The sequence below is a fragment of the Aquarana catesbeiana genome, linkage group LG05 (assembly GCF_042186555.1).
Source record: "Aquarana catesbeiana isolate 2022-GZ linkage group LG05, ASM4218655v1, whole genome shotgun sequence".
Lineage (NCBI taxonomy): Eukaryota > Metazoa > Chordata > Amphibia > Anura > Ranidae > Aquarana > Aquarana catesbeiana.
The window spans coordinates 73,890,131-73,911,136 of record NC_133328.1 but is presented as its reverse complement, the minus strand read 5'-3'; the positions used below and the strand labels follow the sequence as shown (position 1 = coordinate 73,911,136).

The window sequence follows — 21,006 nt, the reverse complement described above, 5'->3', positions numbered from 1 at the left end:
ACAGGAAGCTAGCTGTGTGCTGAAAATATAACTCCTCCCTAATACTGCCTTTATATAACGTATATATTGTTTCTGGAAAGTCTAAATATTAACCACCTCCCCATCTGAGCCAATTCTGACATTTCTCTCATACATGTAAAAAGCTGCATTTTTTGCTAGAAAATAACTTAGAATCCCCAACATTTTTTTTTTCTAAAGTGGAGTTCCAGCCGTTAATGTGTTTATTAAAAGTCAGCAGCTACAAAAAGTGTAGCTGCTGACTTTTAAAAAAACACACACTCACCTGTCCCACAGTCCAGCGATGCGGCCGCCCGAAGCCTTGCCTCTCTCCCTTCTCCTCTCCTCTCCGCGGCGCCGGCATTGCAAATGTGGGCACCCAGCTGTGACAGCTTGCGGCTTCACAGCCGGGCAATCTTCTGTGACCTGTGATGTGCCCAGAAGATTGCAGGGAGGGAGGGGGGGAGGAGAACTTCTCGTGGCTCATGGCGCTGCGAGCAGAAGTGGGAGCTGTGTACCTGTCAAAACTAGGTACCTGATCCCCTCCAAAAAAGTACATGCCAAATGTGGCATGTCAGGGGGTCGGGAATCCTTAAAGCACAAGTTCCACTTGTGGGTGGATCTCCGCTTTAAGTAGAGACCCTGGAGAATAAAATGGTGATCGTTACATTTTTTTATATGTATGGGTACATCCTAAGGATGGGAAGCAGTTAAAACCCCTTTTACTATTTTTAGATAAAGTTTAGGGGTTTAAAAAAAAGTTCAAAAAGATTTGTTCTAAAGCTTTGGGGCGTGTGTAATGGTAAACTTAAAACATTATCTTATACAGGATGCTATTGAAGCATAATATACAGCTCCACCAAAACCTCAGAACTCATCCTGGAGTCCTTCCTTAATAAGAGCTTATAAAAGTTTAATACCTCAAGTTTACATGCACGATCCCGGCTCAGGGGCTCGAGTGGAAAGCTAAGGTTGTTACCCTCGGCCAGTGACCGCAGATCAAAATAATACTTGGCATAAACACTGGACGGAACATTGATGTTGAATTGCAGTAGCTCCAAGAACTGACGCTCCAGCTCATTCCTAGAAATAAGAAACATCAAAACCATAGGAAATGAATACAATCTTCCATGACACATCAGATATCTACTTCTGCATATACTAAAACATAAACATAATAAACCTAAAGAGACCCTGTCACCAGACTATTAAAATCAACAGCAATTTCTGATAAGATTATATATATTTAATTCATGTTATTTACCTGTAAAAGTCCCCCTTGTATAGACATCCAAAACCCCTGAGACTTTCTGCCAGGTGCTGCCAGCTTTAGAGCTCATTCACACCATGCCTGCATGAAAACTGATGAGAAAACTGCACAGATTTCACTTGCAGAGACATCAGTTTCACATCAGTTTTCATGCACGTTGACATCTTTTTTCATGTGCGTCAGTTATATTCCCTATTCACACCAATGTTGATGTCACGTCAGTTTTTAACCTGTGCAGGAAACTGCATACACGTTGCAAATTCCTGCGCAGAAAAAATCTGCACATTGGGGCGTCATTGGCCAAAACCTGCAACCCAATAGAAACATACATCCTTGAACACTTTAGAAAAATTGCTACTGGATCATGTGGCTTGATCATTGGGGCGTAAACAGGGCACAAAGAAAACAATTGTTTTTTTTTTTTTTTTTGTGTCTTTGCAAAACATGTGCAGAAAAACTGACATTTCTGTGACATGGTGTGAACAAAGCCTAAATGTGATGTAAGCAACCCCAGCAGACTGCATGGGCAAACCACAGATTAACTTAAAACCCTTTTCTCAGAGGTGGATTCTCTGTTACTGCAGGCTGTATTTTGATAGCTAGTTCTGAAGCCAAGCTTGTAAATCAGAATCAAGAAGCCAGCTCTGGTTTTGTTATAGGTCAATGCAATATTGCTTGGTACTAATGCACATTACAATGTCAGCCTGTGATTTTGGTGATACAACACCACCTTGTGGCTATAGTGTGAGAAACCCAGCAGCACATGATATGCAGCATATATATGATTTATTTGGCTAGCTCAGCCTTTTTCAACCAGAGTGCCCAGGTACCATGGGGTTTCTTCAGGGGTGCCTTGGCAAAATGCCTAAAAATTGCCCAAAAATGTATACAAAAAATGTATACAAGCCAGCAGGTGGATCAAGCCTGCTTTTTAGATACACAAAGCCACAGGTTTTTTTTGTACATCTTTTCAACCTTCCAGCCACCGGCATCCTAACAACCAGTGTTTGTTGATCGCCTGTACAGCATCCTTGTTTTACCCCCCCTGCCCATCTCCGTCAACACTGGGGTCACATTAACTGAGTGATGGAGAGAAACTGAGGGAGAGGAGAAACACTGGAATACTAGTCAGTATTAGTAAAAGTGTATTTGCTTTGGAAGAATAAATCACCTCTAATGTTGGGTGTCCTACGCGTGTTGATGGTACAGCATTACGTAAAACTATTAGAATAGTTTTTTACATTTTAGAATGGGGTACTTTGAGACCGTCCATAATTTTAAAGGGTGCCTTAAAACTGTCTATAATTTTAAAGGGTGCCTTGAGACTGTCCATAATTTTAAAGGGCGCCTTGAGACTGTCCAAAATTTTAAAGGGTGCCTTGACACTGTCCAAAATTTTAAAGGGTGCCTTGAGACTTTCCATAATTTTAAAGGGCGCCTTGAGACTGTCCATAATTTTAAAGGGCGCCTTGAGACTGTCCATAATTTTAAAGGGTGCCTTGACTGAAAGAAGGTTGAGAAACACTGATCTAGCTTTATGTTCTGCACATTCTGTGATACCCCTAGAGAGAGAGTGAAAGAGGGAAGAGATGGAAATGGAAAGGAACTCTTGAAATAATGGGGTTCAATGAAACCAGGTACACTTTATGCATGGGGTGTTTATTCCTTGTGTAGGCTGTTACTTTGCTACAACTAGTCAGGTTTTCTAATGCAATCTAAAAACTTTGGCACAACTGATTAAGACAGGTACCTGGGGTGACAACATAAAGCAAGGCATTAAATAGTGGGGCTGAGCTGTGACCCAAAAATAATGTGGTGGTAGTTATCCTGTTACTCTGCTGATGCCATACTGTATCTGAGCACCACACACCAAAAGCGCTAGTAATTAATTTTTACAATTCAAAGCAAACTCCCCCATCTACCTATATTTTGTTGGGAAATTACTTTGAAAAACACCCCCAAACATTTCTGAATGTGGCCATCTTGAGTAAGGGCAGATGATTCATTAAGAATTTACTTCCTGGAATTCATCTGCTCTCAGGCCAGGCATGCAGACAGAAGGGTGTGCTTAGCTGAGAAAGCCCCTCCTCCCCCCTTCAGATGAAAGAAAGAAATGCCCACGAAGACTCCTGGGATGTATGACATCATTTCCTTGGCCTAGGCCTGGAAACCAGGAATTAACCTCCCTGGCGGTATGATTATTTCAGATTTTTGATGCTGAATGCAGTACAATTATTTTGCATGGAAATTTGGCGTTTTATATTGTAGGCCTGTAATTCTTAGGAATAACACACTTAAATCTGTCCAAACAAGAGCCTAGTAGACATCCTGGGTATAATAAAGTTTGAAAAACGAAATAATAAATTATAATATAATAAATAACTATAAATAATTATACCAAATAATAATATAATAATAATAAAAAGTATTCAATAATGTAATCAAATCAAAAACACTGAAATATGCTCAGTGTTTGATGACGGATCTCCCCACAAATCACTATCGCTCAATTCTGCGAGTGATTCTAATTTATTATCGCTGTTTTCTAGCTGGTCTAAAACCACTTTTGATGTAAATGGACGGTTTTGGTTGCTATGGACAATCTCCAGTTTCCAGGCAGAAAAAACTGTTTTTACAATATAAAACTGCATGCAGGGCACTGGACAGACCACTAGGGACAAAAGGGATGTGAAATAATTTCATACAGTAATGTAATCTGTAAGATTACAGTATACTGTATGTATAGTGTGTGTTTCACTTTTTGAATTTGGCACTGTACTCCGTTCCCGTGCGTCGCAACGCTCGCAGGCAACGGAGCTTGGCTCCTTGATGAATCGAGCGGAGGACGAGCCGCTCGCACTTCGGGGAGACATCGCAGGATCCAGGGGACAAGGTAAGTAAGCTCTTCCTGGATCCTGCGATGTGATCCCGAGTGTGGCTCGAGGTTACTGCTTTTGGTTCTGAAATTCCACCCCGAGCCAGACTCGGGAATACTGCCAGGGAGGTTAACTGAAGAAATGTAAAAAAAAAAATGTTAAAACAAGTAAATATGATATACTTTCCTATTTATTACTGCTAGCTGCATAAGGAATAAATATTGTTCATTTTGATTGAGATAATTTAGTTTGGCTAAATTTGTGATGTGGTGATGGAATGACTCAGCCTCATAGTGACATCCCAAGATCCTGGAGCACTGATAGGATAACAACTGATTCAGGTCTGCTGCACTCTATACAGGTGACAGGTCAACATTATTGGAAAAAGCGTTGATGCTCCTAGAAAGAGAAAGAACTCACATGTCCTCCACTGTGATGTCCTTCAGGATCTGACAATAGTCCACATTCCACACTGCCTGGTCATCCCAAACCTTAGAGGCTAGAAGGATTGCACCCAAAACAATCCGTTTCCAGTTGGCTGGACAAATGTCTATTTCTGCGTAGGTTAACAGTCTTTCAAAATAAACCTTAAAATAAATAAACATATTACTAGATTAATGTACATAAGCAATAAGCATTCATAATACAAACCATCTACCAAGAGATGTAAGTAATACAACATATACCTGGATCAGAAGACTTCCACTCATCTAGGACTACTTCGGCATGCAGAAGGGTATACTCCTTTTTGTAGCCCAAGTTGGCCTTTGAATCAGGGCCGTCTTTAAGGCAGGGCAAAAAGGGCAGCTGCCCTGGTCCCTTTCACTGTTGTGGGGCCCAAAGCAGCTGCCTCATACTTGCCAACTATCCCAGTTTAAATTCCCTTGTCCCTTGAAGTTTTAGTCCCTTGCTGTGTCCTGATATCAGTGTGAAGTGCTGCTACTAATGCTGCCCACAGCTCTGCCCTATTGTTGTGTACAGATGACTCACCTGCAGACCCTGTGTTTACATGTAAATAACCAGCATTCATATGTAAATAGCTGCATCCAGCGGCATAGATATGTAAATAAAGGCGGCATTCATATTTACATCTCGCCCCCTGCAGTGAGGAGATGATGTGCTGTAACCTCTAGCAACCAATCAATGAGCAGTATTACTGTACAGTAATCTCTAGCAACCAATCAACAAGCAGAAATCATGTGCTGTAACATCTAGCAACTAATCAGTGAACCGTAATGTGTGCTGTAACCTCTAGCAACCAGTCAGTAAGCGGTAATGATAAACTGTAACCTCTGGCAACCAATCGCTGCCTGATCTGATACAGTAAACTGATTTTAAGTCTAGCTGCTATTTATTGTATGTCTCAGAGCAGGTGGAGAGCAAAATTGTATGGGGGGGGGCGCCCAAGAAAACGTTTGCCCAGGGTCCAATCAATATTAAAGACGGCCCTGCTTTGAATCCCTATATAATAGCCAAGACCACCCATTCCTCCCCTTCCATTCCCTCCAGCAGCAGAAGGTCCAACGATTATGGACATTGGAGAAGCAGTAGAGCTTTTTCCAGTGTCAGTAGTTAAAGTAGACAACTGAGAGACCAAAAGTAGGCCGGCCTACTGTGCATCACCTTAAAAACACAGTTTACTGTTTATAACCAATGTTTAAGTCAAGGGTCTTCAAACTATGGCCCTCCAGTTGTTCAAGAACTACAATTCCCATCATGCCTAGCCATGTCTGTGAATGTCAGAGTTTTACAATGCCTCATGGGATGTGTAGTTCCGTAACAGCTGGAGGGCCGTAGTTTGAGGATCCCTGGTTTAAGTGATATTGGGCCACTGTAGGCTTTTGATTTAGTGTCCAACCTTAAGACACTTGTTTTCCTTTCATCTATGCACTAATAGCACTTTATTCACTATATAAGAATTAATGTACTTAACTGTACTTCTATGTTTTTTTTTATTTAGTGTCCAGCCTTAAGACGCCTGTTTTTTATTCATCTATGTACTAATAGCATTTTTTTCACTATAGAAGAATAATTATGCCTAATTATATGATTCATTCTTTGGGAAGCATATGCACTATTGACTGTGTAGCACTTGCAACAAATTTGTAGTAACTATTTTTTATGAACAGTTGTTTTATTTACATATATAGACTATTCTTGAACACACTTTCAATACAAGACGTACCCACAGGAATCACTTTATATATATATTTACTTATTAAAGACAGCACAGCACTACCACCTTTTCTTGCATGGTATATTAGCCACGGATAAGCTATTAGTGATTGCAGATGTTCAGTTTTCTATCACTTATGCCCTGTACATACGATCAGACATTCTGACAACAAAATCCATCAGATTTTTTCCGACGGATGTTGGCTCAAACTTGTCTTGCATACACACGGCCACACAAAGTTGGTCGGAAATTCCGAACATCAAGAACGCGGTGACGTACAACACGTACAACGAGCCGAGAAAAATGAAGTTCAATAGCCAGTGCAGCTCTTCTGCTTGATTCTGAGCATGCATGGCACTTTGTGCGTTGGAATTGTCTACACACGATCGGAATTTACGCGAACGGATTTTGTTGTCGGAAAATTTTAGATCCAGCTCTCAAACTTTGTGTGTCGGAAATTCCGATGGAAAAAGTCAGATGGAGCCTACACACGGTCGGAATTTCCGACAACAAGCTCCGATCGCACATATTCCGTCGGAAAGTCCGATCGTGTGTACAGGACATAACACTTATTTAAAGTGGTAGCGCATGAGTAACACATTATATAATTTCACGCTACTATGGGCTGACCACGGTTGTCAATGACGGAGCCCAAGGCAGACCCACCTACTAGCAAGAAGGCATTGTTAGCAATGGCAGCAGTAATATGAAAATTACAGACATAAAAGCTGCATGCTGCAAGGGTGAACTACATGCCGGTACAGATGTTTTATTTGTCTGTGTAAGGTGCCTGGTTAGCTTACTACATGTCCATTTTTCTAGATACAGCTACCCTTTGATGGATGTGAACCTCTATCCATAAAAATAATTGAATAGTTTACTGTAAATGAGCCCTAAAATAAGTCCTTACAGACTTCTGTAGCTGCTTTGGCCCAGGGTTGTCACATCAAAGAGTCACATTCTCCTCCTTAATCAGTTGTATTGGGTATTTCCTTAAGCTTCTGGTGCTGAATAATGTGTCAGGGAAGCAAACAAAAAGGTAAGTTTGTGCAGCTGGGGATGGGAGGATTAGTGCAATACTGTGCTTTGTCTATTCAGGGCTATGACAGTACTGATTGCCCAAGAGCTTGACACATGTTCCTCCATGCCTGGAAATACTTGGTTTCTTCATCGGCTCCTGGATAGAGTAGATGGGCAGCAAAAGAAAGGAACGTACATGTTGTTGTGGGGGGGCGGTGGGGCTTTGCCTTGAATGAGTAAAGCACAGCTTTGCTTTACAGGTTCTCAGAAACAGACAAATATCAAATTAGCCTTAAGAACTATGCACCAGCAAATCATTTGCGAAATTTTAATATATTTTTGTCACCGTTATCATTGACTTCTGATGGATAGCTATACTCCTTGGCATAGGAAAACTGAGGTCACAGCTGTTGTGCCCAACCTCTGCTCTGGGGAGTCAAGGCATTTCCCTCTATTTCCTTTACTAGCTATGGCAGAACTGTGCAGAGAAGTTACAAAAGCCAGGCAAAGGTCCACTTTGCCATGAGTCCCCTGGGATTGGCCATGGAACATCAGATCATATGACCATCTAAAGGAGATCCCTGTCAAAATTCTTCACCAGGGTCCTTCCATCAGCAGCTATGCCACTGGCTGCAATGTACTTTTGTGGTTCACTTTCACCACATGTTCACACCATATCTTCATTTCCACTTGGCAACATCAAACCTTGTCTATAAATGTCACTGAACCAAGGAAGAGGAACACACCTGAATTCACCATGCTTTTATTAATGGACCCGTACTCTTTGTTTTTTTTATTACTTTAATAGGAAATATAATGTATGTGTATTTGATTTTGCACATTGTGCAGATGCCAGGTCATGATTTGTTTGATGTGGACTTATTAAATCTATCTGGATTGTGTTCTCCCCATGACAAAGTAATAGATGTGATGACTATTAATGAAATGCAATATGATGATCAGATAGAAATGTGGTACATAATTTAATTTCCTGTGGCTTTCATGGAACATATCTTCACAATAAAGCCAGCATCAATGTCAGTTATTGCATTGGTAGCTCAATGAGATGACTAAGGGGCTTGTAGGCAGCGCACAGCAACAGCTACACTAAAGACATAAACAGGATTGTATAAAGCCCGTTACTGCAGACCAAACAATCACAGAGGAATATAAAGCACAGATCAGTGGTTATGAAGAGTAACAGCATAGAAAGCTTAGTAAGTTTAATAAACACTATTTCCATTCCTCACCACCCTCTAGGAGCCTACCCCTCCTTTATTGCAAGACCATACCACCATACCACCCCCAACCTCCCTTCTGCTAGGTGCCACCTCCCTAAAGAAGAATCCCAGAACATCAGAATTAAAGTTGAACAAAACTCACTATTGTAACCGTTTCCCAAAACAGTTACATTTATGGCGTGCTGTGAATAATAACTGTCTCATTTGCCTGTGCTCTCAACCAAACTATCGAACCAGCAAATAGCTGGTATCATAACTAATCACATGTGCAGCACCATAGCAACTACAGATCAACAAAGGCCAAGATGGCAGCTTCCTTGGCTGTAAAGTAGAGGCGGGTTTAGTTCCGCTGTAAGGTCTGCACCTTCTCCTGAGGTATTATTTCATTCTACCTTATAGGGCACCACCTGAGACTTCAGTGAAGAATGTGCCAGCTCTAATATTAGAAAGAAAGGTTGACAAACGGTTAGGCAGATAGTCTACATTAAAATTTAAACTGGTTGCCATAACCAGTTTAAACCACATAGCATGGGGGCCTATGATATTGGTTATAAATGTAATGGATTGCTTAAAGTGGAGGTCCGTCGAAAAAAAAAATATTAAAAGCCAGCAGCTACAAATACTGCAGCTGCTGCCTTTTAATATAAGGACACTTACCTGTCCAGGGAGCCCGCGATATCGGCAGCCCGAAGCCGATCTGTCCGTTGGCTCTCGGCTGCTGCCGCCGCCATCCCCGGTAAGGGATTCAGGAAGTGAAGCCGTGCGGCTTCACTTCCTGGTTCCCTACCACCCCCGCGCGAGTCGCGCTGCGCGTCTTCACTGGTCCCTGCTGTGTTCTGGGACCTGTGTGTCTCCCAGAAGACAGCGGGGGAGGACAGAGTATGCGCTGAAATTGGCGTAAGTTACTGCGATCACCGCGGTGATCTATGCTAGGAAGTGGGAGCAAATACCTGTATTAGACAGGTATCTGCTCCCTCCTCCCCTCTGAAAGGTGCCAAATGTGACACCGGAGGGGGGAAGGATTCCAAAAAGTGGAAGTTCCATTTTTAGGTGGAACTCCACTTTAAGTAATCCCTGGTGGTATGTTAAAGTGGAACTTTACCCATGATAACTTGCTGAAAAATAAGGTTCTTTAGCAAGGAAGATTAATAAGAAGAAGAATAATGCTACCAAAATGAGTATGTGCTATAAATTGCTTTCAGCACTGTTACTGTTTCTTCTTGCTGGAGGCTGCCATTTTGCTGAAGCCCTGAGACCTGAACTGCAGCCAATCTTTAGGCTGTCAGCAGACTGGCCTCCACAAATTGGGCATAGTGCCCAAAAAAAACAGAGCGACTGAGCATGTGCAGAGCAGGTCGAGACAGCGTACTACTGGATTTTAAACAGTATAGACACTTGTTTTTAATGGTTTATATAGCTATACCTGCAAAAGAGGCCAGTCATCCAGCAGGACTTCATTTTCTGACTAAAGTTCCACTTTAACCGGCTCCCGACCGGTGCACGTCGATGTACGTCGGCAGAATGGCACGGCTGGGCAAATGGGCGTACCTGTACGTCCATTTCAATTCCCCGCCATGCCATTGCGTGCGCGCGCTGGCCGGGAGCTCTGTGAGTCGGGTCGCGGGTCCCGCGGACTCGATCGCCACGGGGATACCCTTGATCGCCTCATGGAGAGGACGAACGGGGAGATGCTGATGTAAACAGCATCTCCCCGTTCTGCCTAGTGACAAGTGTCACTGATCACTGCTCTCTGTCATCGGGAGCTGTGATCAGAGTAGTGACACTGCTAGCCCATCCCCCTACAGTTAGTAATCACTCCCCTAGGACACAATTAACCCCTCCCTGCCCCCTAGTGGTTAACTTCACTGCCAGTGTTATTTACACAGTAATCAGTGCATTTTTAATCGCACTGATCGCTGTATAAATGACAATGGTCCCAAAAATGTGTAAAAAATGTCCGACATGTCTGCCATAATGTCGCAGTCACAATAAAAATCGCTGATCGCCGCCATTACTAGTAAAAAAAAATTATTATTAAAAATGCCATAAAACTATCTCCTATTTTGTAGACATTATAACTTTTGCGCAAACCAATCAAACGCTTATTGCGATTTTTTTTTACCAAAAATATGTAGAAAAATACGATCGGCCTAAACTGAGGAAAAAAAATGTTTTTTTTTATATATTTTTGGGGGATATTTATTATAGCAAAATGTAAAAAATAATGCATTTTTTTCAAAATTGTCGATCTTATTTTGTTTATAGCGCAAAAAATAAAAATCACAGAGGTGATCAAATACCACCAAAAGAAAGCTCTATTTGTGGGAAAAAAGGACATCAATTTTGTTTGGGAGCCACGTCGCACGACCACGCAATTGTCAGTTAAAGCGACGCAGTGCCAAATCGCAAAAAACGCTCTGGTCAGGAAGGGGGTAAAATCTTCCGGGGCTGAAGCGGTTAACTTACAAATAATGAGTACCTGCTCCAAGTGAAAGATGTAAACTGGCTGGGCAACCAATTAACTTCTGCCGCAGGTATTATAAATGAAGAGTAGATTTAAATGTGCATCTAATCTCTCTTGTCTCTGAAGCCCAATCCACGCTCCAGAGGAAACTGACAGGGAGTGAGGAAACGATGCAACGCCTCCTCGCCGCCTGTTTTGACCCCATTTTTGCTGTCAAACGTGCTGCAACCGTGTGCATTGCATGCAGTTGTGGCGCTTACCCATTGACTTGAAGGTGCAGCGTTCAAGGCCGCCGATCAGTACAAGTCGGGTCAACTTTGCCACGGGTGTGAAATGAAGCATCGCGGCCACGCCATGTAAATACCCTGTCTGCTGCCTATTGCAGCTTAAGAGGTGGGGAGGCGGTTGGCGAGCATCAAAAAATGTGGCTGCACTGCGCATTTTTGTCGCCGTCTTTCAAACGCAAGCCTAAACGAGGCCTAAAGCTACACTTTGAACACTCACACCATGTGCATGTTACAACAGGAATTGCACTATGGTGAAATTGTGTGTGTGTGTGTGTGGGGGGGTTTGTCACAACCATGTTTGTTTGCTGTATGTTTGATACTTTTAGCACCTACATGTAATTGTTATAAACAAAATCACACATTTTAGTATTGTTATTATCAGAAGCTCTTTCCAAATACTTACCAGGGTTACTATGGCACATTCAGCAGTCAGCTGGGCAGCACTGAAAAGCGTTCGAACAAAGCGATATATATGTTTCTGTTCTGGGTCATGCTTCTCATAATCAGATGGCATTTCAGATTTCTACAAATAAATTCCACATTTACATATTCATTATATTTGCTGTCAGAGGCTGTTTTTGCATTTTTTTTTTTGCAAACATGTTAAATTGGGCATTTTATGCCTAAAGATTAGTTAAAGTCATTGTAAATGATCACCCTGCAAAACAACCCATTCATTTTAAAATAGGAATGAAAGGCAAAACATTTTTGTATAGATATAAAAATACATTATAAATACCTTTTTTCCCTTTTTTTTATAAGTGATCACATGCCCTCTGTTCTCAGCTGCATAAGAGCTCGGGGAGGAGGAGAAGCAACAGCATACTGAGCTTCCCAGTGAATGGCTGTGCAGCGCGGGGCGTGTTAGGGCAAGTCTGAGTACAGCAACTTTCCAGCATAGCTAGAGAACTGACCACGCTGTGTTCTCCTGCTTATTGTGGTCAGTTTTTAATAGGAAAGGTAAGGGACTGGCAGGAACACCAGGGATTTGACATAAAGGAAGCAATAAAAAGAAAACAGGATTCTTTCTCACACAAGTACATGGTACAGCAGGCACATACCAGGAACATGAAGTGTTGGGGTAACAAAAGCTTTAAACCCCTTAAACATGACATATTATCTGAAAAACAGAGACCCTGGAGAATAAAATGGTTATAGCTGCAATATTTTCAGTAACAAATACACCAAGTCTAATTTTGGTGCACACAAACGCAACAGAATACCCAATATTTGGGTAAAATATAAAAGAGGAGGTTGCCCCGAGTAAATAAACAAGTCAAGGCTTAAAATTCTGCATGCCTGTGGAGCAGTGGCAAACTTCAGTACCGAAAACTGTCCATAGTAAACATTTTGAAAGCCTTTACAGGTCACCAATAAGCCCGGGAGTGACTAAATGATCATCACTCCCAGGTCCATTCACCAGAGAGATTAGTGGACAGATGTCTCTCTGACTGTACCCGGTCTACTAGAAGGACAACACAGAGCCTGGGATACATGGAGGAGAGAGTTGGGCAGGTGACTTCGGGATGTCAGCTTTATAGCTGCCCCAAATCACTGCCAACAGAAACATTTACCTTGACAGACGTAAACACACTTCAAGATGCTATGGCAGGTCAAATCGCATTGACAAGTTGCACATTATTGTCGGCAATGGCCAGGTTCAAATGGATGCGATGCCGACTTTGCAGTGCCGCTTCAATTTGAAGAAATAGTTCCTGTACTACTTTTGGCATGAAGCTGCACAGATGTCTTCAAAGTCGCACTGACAAGTGGCTTTGGAATCATGCAATTTCAGATGAAGTCGCACGATTTCAAAACCACATTCAATGTGAATGAGGGCTTAAAAGCATTTGCTGCTGCAAAAGCCTGATAGTGGCAGCAAAAGGGTTAAAGCTGGTCTACAGGCACCCAGCAATTACACAGATGAATACATATATAGGAGCTGTTTCACCGGCCAAAGGATTTGTATTTTCCCATCCATTCCTGAACTTTACACAGCTCTGCCACACCACACAGCCCTGTCTGGCAGGCAAGGAGACAAACTTTTTCTCTGCCGATGCTAAGTAACACCATCATCATAAATGTTATTATATGACTATACAATTCCTATACAATAATTTACCAAGACTATGTAACGTGAGGACCTACCTAAACTATCCAATCAAGCAGGCCCTTGCACCCAGGGCTGCTTTTAGAAATCACAGGGCCCCGTACAGCCTACCTGATAGAGGGAGGGAGGAAAGGAGGGGAGGGAAGGGAAGGAGGAGAGGGAAGGAAGGGAGGGAGGGAAGGGAGGGAGGGAGGGAAGGGAAGGAGGAGAGGGAAGGAAGGGAGGGAAGGAAGGAAGGGAGGGGAGGGAGGGAGGGAGGGGAAGGAGGGAGGGAGGGAAGGGAGGGAGGGAGGGAAGGGAGGGGAAGGAGGGAGGGAGGGAAGGGAAGGAGGGGAGGGAGGAAAGGGAGGGAGGGGAGGGAGGGAAGGGAGGGGAGGGGAGGGAAGGGAGGGTAGCTGCCCCCCCCCGAAAAAGATAAGACTGTAATAAAAAGTTGTGTGTGTAAATGAGGCTCATTCACATAGGTGGGTGCTGTGCAGGCAGTCTATGTTACGCTATGGGGATGCAGCAGCTGTATGAACACAGCCTCAGATCCTCATTTCACAGGTGTGTAAATGCAGGTATATGACCCCTGAACATTGACAGTGTGCATTCGGGACCACTCACCCACTCCTGCACACTCCTGAACAGGAGACACAGACTCCTGCTCATTCATAAATTAGGACCTGCGACTGTGTTCATACAGCCAATGCATCCTCACAGAGCAACAAACAACTCATTCACACTGAATGGGCCAGAAAACTTGTGTGTATTAGCTCTTCATTTTTTTTATTATTTTTTATATATATATATTTTTTTTTACATTTTTTTTTTTTTTTTCACATTGGGGGCTTTGGTGAGATATCAGTGTTCTAAACAGACCCTTGACATCTCACCTTTGAAACAGAGTAAGGAATCGAGGACACAGATTCTTCAACTCCTTTATCCGTAGCCTCAGCTACACTGGAGATGAATGAACAGGAGACACAGACTCCTGCTCATTCATAAACGGAAGCATAGGAAACACAGTTTACTGTGCTCAGTTATCAATGGACACATGAGTGATCAGTATTGATCACTCACTTTGTCCATTCAAAAAAGGAAGGGGCTGGTAAATTACATATTTACTGGCTCCATCCCAACACATACCCTGTACCCATGGCAGCCGGTGGGACAGGGAAGCCAGCAATGCTGTGGGAAGAGGCGAAAGGAGGGGCTGGCACAGTGACAGGCAAAATAGGAAGGGGGATCAGTGTGGTGTTAGCAGTTACATGAATACTGCCCTCTATGTCACAAGTCATCCTTCTATAATTGCTGTACCGATTACCCCTGCCATTTGGGTCCCCCTGTGTGCCCGGTCCCCCCCCCCCAGGACTGGTGGTCCCCCTATCAGCAGCCCTGCTTGCATTGCATACTTGTTGGTAAATCTAAAGGAGATTGTACAGCCAGATTGCAAAGAGTATGATGAGCCTTACAAACAAATGGCCACTGCCCTCACCTATATCTGGCCGAGGAGCTCATGGAAGGGCAATGCATGCCAAACAAAACCAAAGAAATTCCCAGCTCAACTTACCAACAAGCCAGTTTTAACGCATACTGTTAGACAGGATAATTCAGTTGGTTGCAGGCTGGTTGGTAAGTTGAGCTGGGAATTTCTTTGATTTTGTTTTGCATATGAGGAGCCTTACAGATTTTGTCTCTCCGTCAGGCTATGTCTAGATAGTGAAAGGAGAAGCAAAAGGCTGATGAATCTGTCACTCCACTCTCTCATCCGATCGGCATGCTTCTTGTTAGCACATAAGCATTTCAGCACAATGGACAGGCTCCATGGGCTGCATCTCCCTCTCCCAGTCAAAGCTTTTGCTGTACAGGGGATTACAAGAGGCTGATACCAATTCAGATTTGGGTACTTAAACTAGTTGCACCTAAAAATAAATATAATGACAAGTGAAAAAAAATATGGAACTGCATTCATTTTTGTCTTGACTGTTGCAAACAGCCCGATGCACTCATTCTAAGCATTCCAATTCTGTCATAGGATCACTGGTGATAATCCACCACCATTTGTTGGCCACAGTACACATAAATAAATAAAAGAACTCAAATACTTACAGAAAGAGGATGAAGTTTTTCATCAAATATATCTAACAGCAACCGACCATCTCCATCTCTAGAAATATAATAAAAAGGAGTTGAAATCTACACAAGTCAACAAATTCCAACAATGAGATTTGTTTTAGGTGCCACTCACAGATAAGAAGCATAAAATACAAAATGTCATTTACTGCCAATCACAGCTCAGTTATAAACAGTCTAACAGCACTAAACTAACAAAAGCTATTCTATGATTGGTTTCTATGCCCAAATATGTTATCATAGTTATAGTTGGATTCGGAATACATAATTAAGGATAATGGGAGGGCAATCTTCTGCTGAACTTTTTTTTTTGTTTGTTTTACCTGTAAGACCCCTTTCACTCGGGGCAGACACTGTTATGATGAGCGGGGGATCGGAGGACAGATCAAAGCTGAGCGGGCGGATGGCAGGTCTGTGCCCACTCAGTATATGCAGAGTGAACACAGACAGAGCACGTTCTGCTCAATGGACAATGGGTGTAAACGGACTTTGCCGTTTGTTTACAACCGACTGCCCACCAATCCAATCCGCCTGGATGGAGTGGAACTGATCCCAATTCCATTCTTTTTAGCGGTGTCTCTGTGTCTGACCAAACATAGGGGTGATGACATTGCTGTCCTCCTCACATGACCGAGTTTAGGGCTGGCAGTTGACTGCTAGGCCTGATAACTATGTTATATATGCATCATAATATGCTGTGCCATACCTAAAAATACCAGTACTTTTTCTCCCTGAAAATCGGGTGCAAATACGCCGATACTTCAATATTAGCTGCCTCGGAGGGTACCGGTGGGGGGGGGACACACGTTACGAGCGCTGTCAGATTACACAGTGAGAATCTCCTGTTTACTTGACGGCCTCTGTAATAGGAAGTCCCGTCTCCTGGGCCGCCATTGGACCACTGTTCTGTCTATCATAGGAGATTCTCACTGTATGTAATCTGTCAGCACTGGTCCCGCTCCCCTCTAGGAGGCAGATGGGCATCGATCAGGCTGCATTGATGGCAATGGTGAGGCTGCTGCATTGATGGCAATGGTGAGGCTGCTGCACTGATGGCAATGGTGAGGCTGCTGCATTGATGGCAATGGTGAGGCTGCTGCATTGATGGCAATGGTGAGGCTGCATTGATGTGGACTGATGAGGCTGCATTGATGGCACTTGTGAGGCTGCAGATAGGCACTGACCCTTATTTTGCTTAAAAGTTCCATATTTAAAATTTAAGTTTTTTCCAGAAACTTCCCTCTTAAAATGAATGTGCGTGTTATACGCCGATAAATATGGTATTTACTGGCAGAAAAAAAACAGTTTTACTATCCAAAGTTAAAACAACAAGGGCAAAAGATTTAATAGATGGAAAGGTAAAAAAATGACTGAAGGTCCTCTTTAAGTCTATACCTTACCCATTGGGTTTCCTGACTATACACTGATTTTTTCTTTTTTTTGGCTAAAAAATAAAAACCTATTAACAGATTCCTTCATTTATAGTACAGGTAGACTAATATCCCGCTGCAGCTATTATATATTGACAGCCGGCCCTGCCAGATGTCAGAACACCTGATCAGCAGCTGCGTCTGCTGTTTGGCTGAAAAATGTCCAGCAGGCTTCTTCGGCAAAAGCCAATCAGGGCTGAGCCAACAGGGCCTGTCTAAGTCGCTTTGCCCTGCGATTCTCTGAAATCTCAGAACTTATGCAGCAAAGCGCTGTCTGTTCCAGCAGTGAACAGCAGATGGCGCACTCAGAGCACAGATCACACTTCGAGGAGGAGGATGTTGTGAAGGACTCCAGCTCTGCACAGGCAGCTTGTGGCTGAATGAAGTCTTCTATGCAACTGGCCTGGAAATGTTTTCTGGAAACTGTCATCCAGAAATCCAGTCATGCAGCCAACGCTGTGGTGTGCAGCTTGATTTTCAATCGTATTAAAAATAAAAACAAACTTGGACCATCCATGGGATTGAGCTGAGGCAGCTGAATGGAAATGCTGAATGACAAGCCTCGGCTCATGTCTGAATACATTTAAATGATGTGAGATGCAAATGATTTTATTTGCATTTATTAAAATGCATTATATGCTGGAGCGTATCTGTGTTGTATCTGGTTATACAGATGGTAATCAAGTAATAAAGTTATTAAATAATATTAATAATAATAATTAAATGTGAGTGTATAGAATTAGCAACCCATAAATACCAATTTATTTACTGGCTCAGTGAAATCTGTTCTAGATTTTGAAGCGGATTGTAGAGGCACTGATGATTCAGCCATCACTTGGATATTTCAGGCCAGGTCCCCCATGTAAAAGAGTGCTCTGGGCACATTATTATTATTATTTAAAGGTACTTATATAGCACCGTCAATTTATGCAGCGCTTTACATATACATTGTAAATTCACATCAGTCCCTCCACTCAAGGAGCTTACAATCTAAGGTCCCCAACACATTCATACATACTAGGGACAATTTAGACAGAATCCAATTAACCTACCAGCATGTCTTTGGAGTGTGGGAGGAAACGGTACCCGGAGGAAACCCACGCAGGCACAGGGAGAACATGCAAACTGCAGGCAGGTAGTGTCGTGGTTGGGATTCGAACCAGAGACCCTTTTTACTGCTAGGTGAGAGTGCTACCCACTACACCACTGTGCTGCCCACTACACCACTGTGCTGCCATCCCAACAGCAAGGAAACAAAAGCAATCATGCAAGATTTTTGTAACCTTCCAGATCTCTTTTTTTTGTCAAAAAACATTGTTTGGGGCTCCCATGCACTACCCAAAAAAACAGAGGGATCAGTATTATGTAGTGCCTACACTATTAAAGTGTTACTAGACCCAGGACCCTGCATTCATTATCTCTGGTCTCCCACAGTACACAGAAATAGTAAATATAAACTACTAAATACCCTTTCTCATCTGCAGTATATAGCAGTCCTGTGACTTCTATTAGTGTCTGGTTAAAAAGCATGTTCACTCTGAGTGTCCTATGAGGCTTCATGACCCTTGACCCTCTGTCTGGACAGTGCTGATTGGCCCTGTGCTGGTCACATGCACTCTCCCATGGAAAAAAAAAAACTCTCTAGCAATACACACCTAACTGAGCATGTGCAGAATGTCCCCCAAGGCTCTGTTCTATCAGGAGATGGATTGGGGACAGTGAAAAAAGGGGAGGATCAGAGAAAACAGGATCAAATAGCCTTTTTACACAAAGCAGAGGATTAACCCCTTAGGTTTCACAGCGAGTATAACAAACATGCTTTACTGCATATAAAGACTGATTTTACGGTTTAGTAACACTTTAAGGTTGACTACAAATAGGCAGTTAGATTGATACCTGCCGGGAACTAGGGTTGCACCAATACCGATACTAGTATCGGTGCTGATACCAAGCATGTGCACAAGTATCGGTACTCGTGCAAATGCTCCGATGCTTGATCTGATACCTGTTGTATTGGGCCAGGCATCCTCAGTGTAGCAGGGGGAATGGGCAGCCTCACAGGCAATCAGTGCGGCGGTGGGGAGAGTTACAAGCACCGATTCCCCCGTATAGCCTTTCAATAAAGCAGCTGACAGCCGTGGGAGGGAGAGGAGGGGGGGGGTGCTTGTAACTCTCCCCACCGCCGCACTGATTACCTGTGAGGCTGCCCGTTCCCCCTGCTACACGGAGGATGCCTGGCCCAATACAACAGGTATCGGATCAAGCATCGGAGCATTTGCACGAGTACCGATACTTGTGCACATGCTTGGTATCGGCACAGATACTAATATCGGTGCAACCCTAGTTCCTGGTCTATGGAGCATGCTCTGGGCATGATAATGTCAAGAACAGTCCACTATTCAAGACTACTGGAACATGGGGGGGTGCCGGTCTTGTGCTCGGAGTATACGAAAACGATTGTTTAACCCGTGCAGCCCAAATGCATGTGAAAGATAAAAAATTGGACCAGAGTTCAGCTTTAAGTTATCTTGCCGTTTTCAATCAAAACATGGGTAGTGTAGGTGTCACGCTTTTGAAATATGTGACCAATTCTGCTCCGGAAGATTTACCCCCCTCCTGACCACGTCATTTTTTGCGAAACGGCACTGTGTTACTTTAACTGACAATTGTGCGGTCGTGCGACACTGTACCCAAATAAGACATATGTCCTTTTTTCCCCAAAAACAGAGCTTTCTTTTGGTGGTATTTGATCATCACTGCATTTTTTATTTGTGCGCTATAAACAAAAAATGACCAACAATTTTGAAACCCAAAAAACAATTTTTTTTTCTGCTATAAAACATAACCAATAAGAAAAATGTAATAAATCGAATTTCTTCATCAATTTAGGCCAATATTTTCTGCTACATATTTTTGGTAAAAAAATCCCAATAAGCGTATATTGATTGCTTTGTGCAAAAGTTAGAGCATCTAGAAACTATGGAATATATTTATGGAATTTTTTAATTTATTTTTTTTACTAGTAATGGCGGCGACCAGTGACTTATAGTGTACTTCGATATTGCGATGGACAAATTGGAGACCAACGGACACTTTTTTGGGAACCAGTGACACTAATACGGTGATCAGTGCTAAAATTATGCACTGTGCACTGTCACTGTACTAATCACACTGGCTGGTTAGGGGTTAACATCAGGGGCGATCAAAGGGTTAACTGTGTGCCTAGCTGGTGTTTTACTGTAGTGTGGGAGGTGCTTTTACTAGGGGAAGGCATCAATCCATGTCCCTTTTTTGCAGGAACACAGGATCCATGCCTTCCCTGTGTACAGAACGATTTGTGGTTTCTGGCGGACATCGAGTATGCAGGTATGTAGAATCACAGCGGGAGTGAGCCGCCGGCGTCGTGCGCTCGCACCCGATACCCGGAAGTGCAGAATCATCTATATATACACGATTCTGTGTTGTGCGGTCGCGCTGTAGCAGTAAAAAATCACATAAGATTGCATTATTATGTTCACTAGATTTTTTACATAGGAATGGAATATCCCAACACTATTTAACTGTAGTCAGTATTTTGTACGATTACCATATAATTTTATTTGGATAGCGCAGCATTATATTAGTATGAAAAATTTTTATATCACTAGGGGACTTGGTAAGATTTCTGTGCGGAGTTCCTGGGTTTTTCACCCCTGCTGGGGCTATCATACAGGGGTTTTACCATCTTTACTGGATTTCTTTTATTGATTTTATATTACAAAGAATGTAACAAAGGGAGCTGGAACACACAAAGGAAACACATGAAACAGTTAGGAACTATGTTTAGGAGATTTGCCGGTTGAAGTATCTAAGTGAATATAAGATGATAGCAGCTGACTCACCCCGCCAGGCATTACCTAAAATATCACTTTAGGGTGGATTGACCCATTAAGGCCGGTTCACTCCAGAGTGCAGTGTGGGAAACCCACAATGCATTTAAAATGCACTGCAGTTGCGATCTGCAGCGGGTTTCAATATCAT

At 42.8% G+C, this 21,006-nt stretch overlaps 1 protein-coding gene across 1 annotated transcript in view; it reads right to left on the bottom strand.

The window, feature by feature from the left end:
• Positions 1-21,006, bottom strand: part of CCNY (cyclin Y) — a 195,573-nt gene that overhangs the window by 7,586 nt on the left and 166,981 nt on the right. The window contains exons 6-9 of the mRNA XM_073629888.1: positions 15,533-15,590; positions 11,735-11,854; positions 4,564-4,730; positions 918-1,080 (exon numbers count right to left, since the gene is read on the bottom strand). Of these exons, the coding sequence (XP_073485989.1) occupies positions 918-1,080; positions 4,564-4,730; positions 11,735-11,854; positions 15,533-15,590 (508 nt within the window). The remainder of the gene's footprint in view (positions 1-917; positions 1,081-4,563; positions 4,731-11,734; positions 11,855-15,532; positions 15,591-21,006) is intronic.